This window comes from Amphibalanus amphitrite, unplaced genomic scaffold (assembly GCF_019059575.1).
Source record: "Amphibalanus amphitrite isolate SeventyFive unplaced genomic scaffold, NRLGWU_Aamphi_draft 000025F_arrow, whole genome shotgun sequence".
NCBI classification, from domain to species: Eukaryota; Metazoa; Arthropoda; class Thecostraca; order Balanomorpha; family Balanidae; genus Amphibalanus; species Amphibalanus amphitrite.
Window position 1 is genome coordinate 1,746,843 of NW_024881521.1, and position 12,359 is coordinate 1,759,201.

General features: G+C 54.6%; 1 protein-coding gene across 4 annotated transcripts in view; it reads left to right on the top strand.

The window, feature by feature from the left end:
- LOC122394539 (cAMP-dependent protein kinase catalytic subunit 1-like) overlaps positions 1–3,069 on the top strand; it is a 46,792-nt gene extending 43,723 nt beyond the window's left edge. For all 4 annotated transcript variants that reach the window (XM_043391504.1, XM_043391496.1, XM_043391511.1 and 1 more), the window contains 2 exons: positions 729–893; positions 2,031–3,069. In XM_043391504.1, the coding sequence (XP_043247439.1) occupies positions 729–893; positions 2,031–2,156 (291 nt within the window). In that variant the 3' untranslated portion in view covers positions 2,157–3,069. The remainder of the gene's footprint in view (positions 1–728; positions 894–2,030) is intronic.
- The last annotated feature ends 9,290 nt before the right edge of the window (positions 3,070–12,359 follow it).

The following is a 12,359-nucleotide window of genomic DNA, read 5'->3' on the forward strand; positions in this document are numbered from 1 at the left end:
CCGAGTTAACTTCAGAGCTCGTTTTAACGAACGTTACACCCATGCATTCAGCCACTTTTTTGGAGTACTTGAAAATAAGTTTTTTGTTTTCTGGCCGGTTACTGGTAGACACTAGACAGTCAATGACCCGTCGTTCCTCGGAGAGGGGTGACCGGCCACTTCGTGACCTGAGGGGACAGCCAGACGCCGCCACCGCCCCAGCGTGCGATCACGCTAGCAGGCGCTGCCAGGTCGCCTTTTCCACTACCCGGCGGTGCAGAGCAGGACTCTGGACTCGAGTGGTGGGCAGTGACCGCCACACGCCCCCGTAAGGGACCGGGGAGGGGCGGACTGCAGGTCATATACGCCCCTCAGCAGCAGGAGGAATGGGAACTCATCATGTGCTGTTATTAGTGGCGTGCTCATGGTAACATGAGTGTTTATGAAACCGCAGTCGGCATTGCAGAGTCGTGAGACGCAGAAACTGGCACTGAAGGGCGTTAGCAACAGTGTTTGGGAAGGGAGGGCGAGGGAGGGTGAGGTCTCGTGACGGGGCGTCTGTTGAGCGCTGCATGTCCCGTTAGGTTACGCCATCGCTATCTGCCGAACTGCTCTGTGTTGTATCGTCTGTTGACTGATTACCGGCCGCTGAAGGTCGCTCAGGACAGTCTGGGGCCTGGCTAACATCAGTCGTTATGTTGGAGACTGTCACACCGTGCGTGTCACTGACTGACTACTCTGCCGTCCAGGTGCGCTACCCGTCCCACTTCAGCTCGGACCTGAAGGACCTGCTGCGCAACCTGCTGCAGGTCGACCTCACCAAGCGCTACGGCAACCTCAAGAACGGTGTCAACGACATCAAGGGACACAAGTGGTTCCACTCCACCGACTGGATCGCCATCTACCAAAAGAAGGTACGTGGTGGTGGCCGGCGCGGGTCGGGCCGCACCGTTACGGCAGTTTCGGCGGCCGTGAACGTGGCCCGAGCCGGCGCCGGCATTACGGATGTTGGTCCTGCCAAACTGGTCCTCGGACCGCCGGCCCAAAGCCGCACGGATACCGCCTGCCCCACACCGTTTAGCTGGGTATAAAAACGCGGAAGGCTTATGTTGACGGCACCGGCTGCGGGGCCGCTGCGTTTCTGGTCGAGCGGCGGTCCGCCGGTGACTGTCCGGGCCAAAAATGGCCCGAATAGAACGGTCTGACCGGCGACGTCCGGCCCAAATCGGCGCTTTGTCTCGGCTAACCGGGGAGAAAATAACATTCCAGCTCGCCTTTGTCTCCACATCCTGAGCGCTGACTCGATTTTGTCTGAGAGGGAGATCTCGACGAACGACCATGTTTTCAGAGCATTTTCCATATCGGCTCCTTCTTACGCTGCCTCCATAAAAAAGCCACTTAGTGTTTTAATACAGTCCTCTTGATCTAAAAATTACCGGCTTTAAATGGCCTCGCCCCCAAATGAATATTGATGTTCTGGGCTAAGTCGGTCGTTAAGCTAACTTTGTACTCGTACGATGTCCGCGTTGTGGACTTCCTTGTGTGGCGGCGTGACCGCCGGGCGCTGCTGACCTCGACCCGTACTTACCTGTGAGGTCCGGCTGTGTCCGCCGGCGCACTGTGTGCGGCGCCACTCTGCCGTGTCACCTTTTTTCCAGCGGGCCTTGTTGACACACATGCGGCTATCTCGAGTACGTGGTACTCGAGTCAATCAGGACTTGAGTGGCGTGCCGGGCCCATTGGCAGCCGCCGGCGCCACATTTGGTGACTGTGTTCGTGTCCGGTGCTGAGCCCTACACGGAACCGCAGCCGATAGCCATCTGGATAATCAAACGCCGCCGAATGTGACATGCATTATTACAGTGCCTGACTTTAATTCAGAGGGATGGCTGGCTATTTTTAGAGCATTGTTAGCTGGCCGTTTGTAATAGTTGGTTCAGTTCGATGATGTGGGTTTTATCAAATGTCACGCGATGGCGTTTCGTCGCCCCAATCGTGCGTCTAGTGCAGACCGGTGCAGTATGTGATGTTCTTTCTCCCTTTGTCTGCAGATCGAGGCGCCGTTCATCCCCAAGTGCAAGGGCGGTGGCGACACGTCCAACTTCGACGACTACGAGGAGGAGAGGTTACACGTGTCGTCCACGGAGAAATGTGCCAAGGAGTTTGCCGACTTCTAGCGGCGCTGCGCGGCCCCGCCAGCCGGCCCTAGTCACGGTGACGTCGCCGCCGCCGCCGCCGCCACCCGCCATCACCTCCCGCTCACACAGGGCGGCTATGCTATTTTCTGTATAATTGCTGGGTTTTATATCGGTGGTCGAGCGCGCATACGTGTGCGTGCCAGTGAGCGCGACAGTCGGAGCGCAGTGCCGCCCGGCGCTGAGGGACGTCTCGGGGGCGCCTCGCCCGGCGTGCGAGCGCGTGCGCCAGTGGTGCGAGTGATAGTGGAGGCAGCAGCGACGGCCCACAGCCACCGCAACGTTGTACAAACCCAGCAGCTGCGCTCGGCGCCGCTCGGCCGCCGGCTCTCTCCATGTGATACGGACGGACGGGCCGCGCGGACCGCCCGCCGGCCGCGCGCGCCCCGCTGCGGCGCTGGACAGTGGACGGACGTTAGGGATCCTCGTGATCAGAGCGGCGCGCGGGGACAACAGCATGTGACGAACCCTCCGCCACCAGCACGAGATGGCGGAGCGGGTCCCGTGAGACCCGTGGATGCCTTGCATATTAGCGCGACGACCTCAGCGCCGGCCGAGTCTGGTGGCCGGGGCCGAGTGAGGCGCGCGGACCGAGAGTGAGTGCGAGAGGAGTGAGTGGGCGCTGAGCCCGGGGCGGGCTCTGAGGGACGGCCCGCTGCGGCCGCCGCCGCCGCCAGCCGTGTCTCGATGGCTGTGTTCTCGTGGGCACGCGGCGCCGCCGCCCGCACCGCTCCGCCGCGACCGCCCTCCCGCCCGCCGTGAACAATATGGACAGTGTGTGGAGAATTATCTGTTCGTCAGTGTTAATTGTTTGTAGTTACAGCTGCTGCGTTCATATTTTGTGATTTGTAGTTGGAGATTTTCATTAATACATTCAAGTATATTGAGAATCCAAGCTGGAGTGTGGCTGTTGGCTGCTGAGGGCTGGCGTGTGATGCCATGCCCGTCCGTTCCTTCCGAACCATGGGATGAATGCTTGCTGCATTCCCATTCCCGTTCCGTTGGTTTCCAGCTGGGTAAGAGACGCGCCAACCAGCCCGTCAGACTAGCGTACAAATGCGTACCTAAATGAACAATCATGTTTCGCGCGCCGCGAACCCACTTCGATCTGCTGATACGATTGGGTAATGGCTGGACAACAAGGTTGTGGGACGCCAAGCACCAGGCCTATGCTGTCCTCTTTTAGGGGAGAGGAGGGGCACCACTGTTTAGCATGAGAAAAGAGTTATGACGAATACTTTTCTTTTTTATCGAGTAAATCCATTTTTACGACATAGCCTTGAGTAAATCCAAGAAGTAGTCGACGGGTCCGGCTGCAGCGGCAGCAGCGCCATCCAAGATTACTTTACTACTCGCGCCATCTACTTGGAAAAGGAAAAATGGTAAGGGTAAAGGAATTTCTTCAGTAGGAGCCTTTTTTTTTTTTTTTTTTTGCTCGGTCGGCCTAGTGCCATACCCGAGCAGGGGGCAGTTACTCCGGCAATTTTCGCCGGGCAGCAAGTCTTACGTTAAACCGGTTTATGTGAACCCGGTAGCAAAAACAACGTGGGATCCTATCTTAATGTGGAATCAAAGCTAAGGGAGGTACTTACGTGTATAGCCAAAGAGCCGAGATGTCTGGAGTCGCAAACACAACAGTGGGAATGACTTTTATTAACAATACATAATAGACATGAACACTTGTGAGCTGGTGTCAGTGTAATGGAGCCGGGAAGCTTTCATCGCACTGACAGAAGGTATAAGACCTTCTAGCAGGGGGGTTCGCTCCCGTGCCTTCAGCATTACGAAAAATGGAAACAACCCGTGAGCAGCATCAGCGCTCACGCACATGTTCAAGAAAAACAACGTGTAATGGACTGCTAACGACGGCCCTCTCCACCAATCAGCGTTCAGCATCTCGAGCGCTGATTGGCTGGTAGCAAACGCGTCATATGTGGGTCTCATTTTTTTGCGATCAGTGAACAGTGGCCTATGGAGAATGGCACGCGGAATTGAAGGTGAGTGTTTTATTGCTTCGTACATGCGAATGGGGGTATTTGAGTGGCATTTGACACCATTTTCGAAATCTACAGTGAATTTCTGATCGAGTCATGTATATATTTTTATGAATTTGACAGTATTAGTGCTACATAGTCGGTGTTTTATGTTGGTGTTGTTTCTCTCGACCTTTGTCTTGGACTTTTATCATATCTTTTCTCGAAAATGCTTGCCATAACCCGGGCCCTGTTTCACCGGTGATAGCAGCAAGCTGCTATCACGTTTCGCGAGCTGACGTCATGTCGTGACGCCAGTGTCCTGAAATTGATTTTTCGGAGAGTGTGATTGAAGCCGCGAGGACGTCGCTATTTCAAAAGGACGTCGATATCGGTGCGGAGCCTAAGCCACTGAAGCCCTTACCTAAATCTCTTAAAATTAGCGATTTTCACTGGCAATATTGACTAATACCACCTCAAGGCACCTCAAATGATCATATATAGACACAAAGTAATGCCAGTTTGCCCCTAGTAAAATACAAAATTCAAGCATTCACCACAAACACCAAAACAACACTTTGAAGATGTCTAGTTCTTGTCCATGATCGTACACAACAGTCAACAAAAAATATGCTTCAACAAAAATCAGCCCAAGAGCCAGCGGCTATCACTAAATATTGACGTCATAAGAGGGATATCATATCGAGCAAGAGGACTGATGTAAAAAAAAACAGACGTCCAAACAAAGAGGTGGAAAAAAGCTCGGAAAATTAATTTCCATAGCTTCCTGTTATGAAATTCAATTAAGAAAACTCCAAGGTGGACGCTGAATTTTTCTTGGCTGGAAAAAATGTGAAATCATTGTGCACTTTTCAGTTTTGTACCGACGTCGATTAAATGGGAATAACAAGGTCAATCGACGTCCCCAACATTGTGTGTATTTTTGAGCCAAGAACGACATACTTGAATTAATACTGTTGAAATTCGGTAACTTTATTTTAATTCAAACAGATAAACATTAAACTTTTTCCCCAACCATAGACATGTATGCAGTGCCTTCCCTCTGTAACATTGTTTCTGTCTCGTCCGCAGGACTAGATATGTCCAACATTCACTGAATTCCGAATACAGAATATCGAAATGGCGCGCATGCCTATCTATGTTGGACATATCTTAATTTGCAATCAAGCATAACGTCGAAACCCGAGCCTCGAACCATGGCAACAGCCTGCCCATTCAGCGGCTGTGAATACGTCGTCGCTGCAGATACCGCACCTATCGTGGTCGTACAACTTCTTCAAATGCACCAGTCCGAGGCCCATACCCGGCCTACAGTGAGCATTACTGCCGAAAAGGTCACCAGACCGCGCGTGACAGCTGCCGGATCCAGCGAGGACTGGGAGTATTTCACCAGCCGATGGACGGAGTACAAGAAAGCCACCGGACTCACCGATACAGACTGCGTCATCCAGCTGCTTGAATGCTGCGACGAAGGCCTCCGCAGGGACCTCACCAGATTCTCGGGGGGCTCCCTCTCATCCAAGGACGAACAGACTGTCTTGGCCGCAATGCGAAGTCTCGCCGTCCGCGAGGAAAACCTCGCAGTGGCTCGCGTCCAGCTCCACAACATGACGCAGGAGCACGAAGAGCCGGTCAGGGCGTTCGCCGCTCGTCTTCGCGGGCAGGCGGCTGTCTGTAAGTTTCACGTCACCTGCGAATGCGGACGGGTCGTCAGCTACCAGGATGAAGTCACACGCGATACGCTCGCCAGGGGGCTAGCGGACAGGGATATTCAACTGGACCTCCTCGCCCAAGGCCAGACACCGATCCCCCTGGAAGAGACCATTCGTTTCGTCGAAGCAAAAGAGGCTGGTAAGCGATCCGCTCAGACGCTGGGTCAGTCTCAAGGTGTGGCCGCCGCCCGCAGCCAGTACCGGCGAGCGAAAGCGAGCATCGGCGAGCAGGAGCGGCGAGTATCAGCTGGCGATGCTGGCCGTCAACAGAGTTCAGTCGCAGGACCGGCCGACGTCTGCCAATATTGTCGTCGGACAGGTCATGGCGTAAAAGCCTCTGTCGCGGTTCGCGCTAAATCCTGTCCCGCCTACCGCAGCCAGTGCCGTCATTGCAGACGCCGGGGCCACTTCACCGAGGCCTGCCTGCAGCGACAGGCAGCCGGTATCGCGACTACACATCCGGAGGGCGATGATGACGCTCCCAGTGACGCTCTCTGTAGCCTCAGAGACTCAACGCACGACACGGTAGCTTCATGCACCGCCGCAGCCATGCGGCACCACATGTACGACGACATCACCCAGAGCTGGTGTCAGCAACCCAGCCAGCCCCAGCCGTCGATTAAACTGGACCTCTCGCTCCAACCGGCCGATTACGGCGCCCTGGGCCTCCAGTGCACGGTCAGCCAGGCCACCATCACTCAGGAAGTCATCGCCGACACAGGCTGTCAGAGCTGTCTGGCGGGCATCTCTCTCATGCGACGCCTTGGCGTCACGGAGGCTGACCTCGTCCCGACGTCCCTGAGGATGCACGCAGCAAACGGCGATCCCATCGACATCCGCGGAGCGTTGATCCTACGTATATCCGGCCACCGCGACGGCATTCGGCGGGAGACTCGACAGTTCGTGTACATCACGCCGAACTGCGACACCATGTACCTCAGTCGAGATGCCTGTCGTGACCTCGGCATGATCGACGCCGCTTTCCCCGCTGTCGGGCTCGCGTCTATCTCCGCGGATGGGATCGGCATCGACGAGTACAACGCATGTTCCTGTCCTCGCCGTCAGACGCCTCCGCCTAAGCCAACAGAGCTACCTATGCCGGCAACGGAGAGCAACGTCGACGCCCTGCGTCAGTGGCTGGCCGACTATTACTCTGCGAGCACGTTCAACACCTGTGAACATCAGCCACTCACGCCGATGGACGGTCCACCCCTGCGCATCATGCTCAGACCTGACGCCGAGCCAGTGGCCCACCACAAGGCTATCCCAGTACCACTGCACTGGCAGACGGAGGTCAAGGCCGCCCTGGATCGCGACGTGCAGCTGGGGGTCATCGAGCCCGTACCGATTGGTGAGCCGGTGACCTGGTGCCACCGGATGGTCGTCGTCTCCAAGAAGTCGGGAAGCCCTCGCCGTTGCGTCGACCTTCAGCCCCTGAACCGCTGCGCCGCAAGAGAGACGCATCATACCCCAAGTCCCTTCCACCAAGCCCGGTCTGTGCCGAGGTCGACCTACAAGACGATACTGGACGCCTGGAATGGCTACCATTCGGTGCCCCTACACGAGGAAGATCGACACCTCACCACTTTCCTGACCCCTTGGGGCCGATACCGTTACTGCGCGGCACCCCAGGGCTACATCTCCAGCGGTGACGGGTACACGCGCCGCTATGACGAGATCGTGATGGCGGCAAACCTGTCACACGACTGCTACACGAAATGCATCGACGACACCCTTCTCTGGGGAGACAGCATCGAGGAGGTGTTCTGGCGCACTGTGGAATGGCTGGACATGTGTGGCCGTTCCGGCATCACGCTGAACAGCGAGAAGTTTGTCTTCGCCCAGAAGACAGCGGAATTCGCTGGGTTTGAAATCACGCCTGACACAGTCCGCCCGTCTCATGCCTTCCTTCAGAGCATCACCGAGTTCCCCACTCCCAGGAACCTGACAGACGTCCGCGCGTGGTTCGGGGTCGTCAATCACGTCGCCTACGCATTCGCCATGGCGGATGCCATGCTGCCGTTCCGGGAACTCCTGAAGCCCGGCAAGTTCACGTGGACGGATGAACTCCAGGCACTGTTCGACATGTCGAAACGGACCATCGTCGAGGAGGTCACGAAGGGTGTCCAGATCTTCGAGACAGATCGCCCAACCGTCCTGGCCACCGACTGGTCCCGTACTGGTATCGGTTTCTGGTTACTCCAGAAATACTGCACATGCGCCGGTCGGTCACCACTCTGCTGCGCTGAGGGCTGGAAGACCACGCTGGTGGGAAGCCGCTTTACATCCGGCGCTGAATCTCGGTACGCCCCGGTCGAGGGCGAGGCGCTGGCAGTGGCCGACGCCCTCGAGAAAACGCGCTTCTTCGTGCTCGGCTGCAGCGACCTCACGGTCGTTGTTGACCACAAACCCCTCGTGAAGATTTTCGGGGACCGATCACTGGTCGACCTGCCCAACGCCCGTCTCCGTAATCTCAAGGAAAAGACCCTCCGGTTCAGATTCGACATCAGCTATCTCCCCGGAGTCAAGAACCGCGTTCCCGACATCGCGTCCCGGTACCCAACCGGCGCTCCCATCGGCATAAGCCTCTCCGACGACGTCACCGTCGACGATGCTGGCGAGGTAGCGGCAGCCGCCATCACCACGATCCGGTCTGTCACCTGGGACCGCGTGAGGGACGCAACGGCAGGCGATCCGTCGATGATGCGACTTCTCGAACTGATCGAGGGAGGGCTACCAGCCCACCGCCACGAGATGCCTGAGGAGCTCCGAGAGTATCATTCGCTCCGTGATGGCCTATACACCAGCGACGGCATCATCCTGTATGATCAGCGAATCGTCATCCCACCCAGCCTCCGCGAGGAGGTGCTCCAGAGTCTCCACGGTGCGCACCAAGGGATCGGCATGATGCTCGCGCGCGCGGCCGTAAGCGTGTACTGGCCCGGCATCACGTCAGCTATTCGGCGCGCCCGTGAACGATGCCACACGTGCAACCGGAACGCCCCATCGCAGCCATGGGCCCCACCTGAGGACATCAGTTACCCAGAGTACCCGTTCCAGCAACTATGCGCGGACTACTTTACACACTGCGGCCGTACGTACCTCGTCATCGTTGATCGTTATTCTAACTGGCCAATCGTTGAGAGAGCACAAGATGGCAGCGCAGGCCTCCGAGACTGTCTCTACCGCGTCTTCAGCACATTTGGCATCGCTGAGGAGCTGACGAGCGATGGCGGGCCGGAGTTCACTGCCCACGAGACACAGGCGTTTCTGGCCGACTACGGTGTTCGTCACCGCCGCTCCTCTGTGGCATTCCCACACGCGAACTGTCGCGCTGAGGTTGGCGTCAAAACCGTCAAACGCATGATCGAAGGCAACACAGGTGACAACGGGGAACTGAACGTGCGACGCTTCCAGCGCGCCATGCTGAACTACCGCAACACTCCCGACCCCACGACAGGGCTGTCGCCGGCCCAATGCGTGTTCGGTCGTCCGGTGCGAGACTTCATCCCGATACCCCCCGGTCAGTACCGTCCTCATCCCACGTGGCGCGAAACCCTGAGTGCTCGTGAGGAGGCACTCCGGAACCGCCACATGCGGGACCACGAACGCTGGTCCGCACATACGAGGCGACTACCTCCACTGACCGTCGGTGATGCCGTCCGCCTCCAAAACCAAATCGGAAGATATCCCAGGAAGTGGGACAAAACTGGCCGCGTCGTGGAGGTGCGACAACATAACCAGTACATGGTCCGGGTCGACGGCAGCGGCCGAATGACATTGCGCAACAGGCAGTTCCTGCGCAAATACACTCCGGTTGTTCCGGCTCGTCGTCAGCACACCCGAATGGACGAACTGCTCGACGACTTCCGCCGACATCCAACACGCGTGTCACAGTCGCACGCGAACTCTGGACTGACGCCACCCACTTCTCCACCTGCGGCGCAACCCCCCGGCTCTCCGACTCCAGTGGTCGGCCAGATGCCGGCGACGCCGCCGCGGGCGCCCCGTGGCAGGCCCCCGACACCGCGTCCACCCGCGCCATCGCCGCCTGTGGTGTTATCCCCGCGCGAGCGAGATGCGTCGCCGCCCCTTGTGTCCCCACAGTGTGTGACGCCGTCACCGTCCATGTCGACTTCACCACCACATCGCGTGTCCCCGCATGCGTTGTCGCCCGGTCATGCCACGCCGTCGCCGCCGGCCATGCCGCCCCCTGCCGCGCCAGGCTCGCAGCCGCTGAGAGATACTGAACCCGACCGTCCCCGTCGCAGTGATCGCCCGCGCCAAATGCCGATCCGCTATCGCGACCCCAATTTCACGCGCTGACTGTGCCACTGACTCCCTATCATTGTCAAACTCGGCAGTTGTTTGCGATGTTCGGATATGTTCCGCGTTTAGTGTTTGATCGTTGTCCCGGCTCGTTTTCCAGCCGGTCCACTCGTTCTGGTTGCCTAGAAGCTGTGTTTTGTTGCCCCCTGGGCTATTTGTTTGTTCGCGCTCCCGTGAATGCGACCCGTCGTTTGGCCTTTCGGCGTCGTTTCGTTACGGCACCCTTCAATCTATGCCAATCTATGTAAGTCTTTGTTCCCGGCCGGCAAAGACTGGGGGGAGATAGACATGTATGCAGTGCCTTCCCTCTGTAACATTGTTTCTGTCTCGTCCGCAGGACTAGATATGTCCAACATTCACTGAATTCCGAATACAGAATATCGAAATGGCGCGCATGCCTATCTAAACCACTATCAACATATGCAAAATTAACTCTTTTTGAAGGGCATGTTCAAGGGGCAGCGCTAACCCGTTACTGTGACCTTCTGAGGGGAAAAAATAATTAAATATGTTACAGTAATTTGATACAAAAGGTATGTTGCGTGCTTATAGATAAATATCCAAGTAATATATTCGCATGATTAATTTTTATCTATACACTGCACAGTTACTATAACTGAAAAGTGGAAAACGACGTCCTCAGATCCCTCTATTCCGACATCTTTTCTCCTTCATATGGCAGCATTACCTTCACATGGTAAAGGAAAAAACTTATTCATATCTGACGCACAGAAAACAAAAATAAAATAAAATCGCGTTGTTTACTGTTGCGGCAGTTGGTCAGGAAAGGGGAGTCGAGTGTAAGAGTGGGTTTGTGAGGACTTAGGATATATGACAATGCAAAATGACAATAATGTCATTTTGCATAGCCGTGTTTTTAGGCTACAGAGGTGATATTTATTTTTGTTTGTTTGCTTTTGGTGTTCGATATACCTATCGACTTTTATCTGTCAGGGACGTCGTTTGGCTTTCCGGGACGTCACTAAGAGAATCTGTTAGGTGTGGGTTTCCACCTAAATTCACGAAAATCAGGACACTGCGTGACGCCATACTGTTGTCGTAATGGGTAGTTCCGGCGCACGATTGCCGCGACCTTGGCGGCGGCATTAAGTGACGTATGAGCCTAAAAGTAAGAGTTTACGCAGTCATGATAGTATATATATTTTTGATATATATTTTTTCAATATGATGTATTTAAAAGAAGTTGGGTTTAGGAAAAATTTTGACATTAACTTCGAACATTTAGCTGATGACGTAAAACAATATTGCGGCAATCGTGCGCCAGAATTGCCCCTTACGTCAGCAGTATGACGTCATCACATTACGTCAGCTCGCGCAATTTGATAGTAGCTTGCTGCTATCACCGGTGAAACAGGGCCCAGGTCTAAACTGTATCTGTATAAAGGGAATATGTGTTGAATATGAGGAGAAAGAAGTAATGACCATTCTGCCTCTCAAACTGCCAGAAGGTGTGCTTGTAAGGTGATTGAAACTGCAGTACGGGTTGCAGATGTGGGTTTGACATTAGCATTGTTGTTGTATGTAACCCCATTTGCTCTAATAAAATGGCAACATGGGGTTATGCACCCACTATTGCACAGCCTGGTATCAAGCTGATTGATATGTGGAGGATATAATAAAAACTTTTCTTAAGTGAATAGGAACGTTGCGTCTGGTGACTTATGTCAAGTCATTTAATGATTGTGATTGTAACTTTTACTTTAATTATTATTGCTAGTTTTGACCTTTTTAATCATCAAGTTTTATGTGTACCAATTTCATATGCCTGTGTAATGTCTGTGCAGCTTTGTGCAGTGTGCGTGTCTTGAAACAAACCAATTTATTTTGTACCTTTTTGTACTTCAAAAAATGTATGTGAAAGGACAAAAATGTCATGTCTATTATCATTGACACTACTACAGCTAACTTTGCCTATATTCCTATCTTTCAGAGGCATTCAATTCAATCTGCTTTCCGGTGCAGTACCTAGGAGGCTGCAACTGAAACTCACACAAAGGCAATCAAGTGTCACTTCATCAGCCTACAGCAACAGCCCATCTGTAATCAATATATGGATGAAGTGGAATAGAAGAACAACCAGTTCAAACATGAAAAGATATATTTTGTTTTGGACTATTTCTTAGCATAAC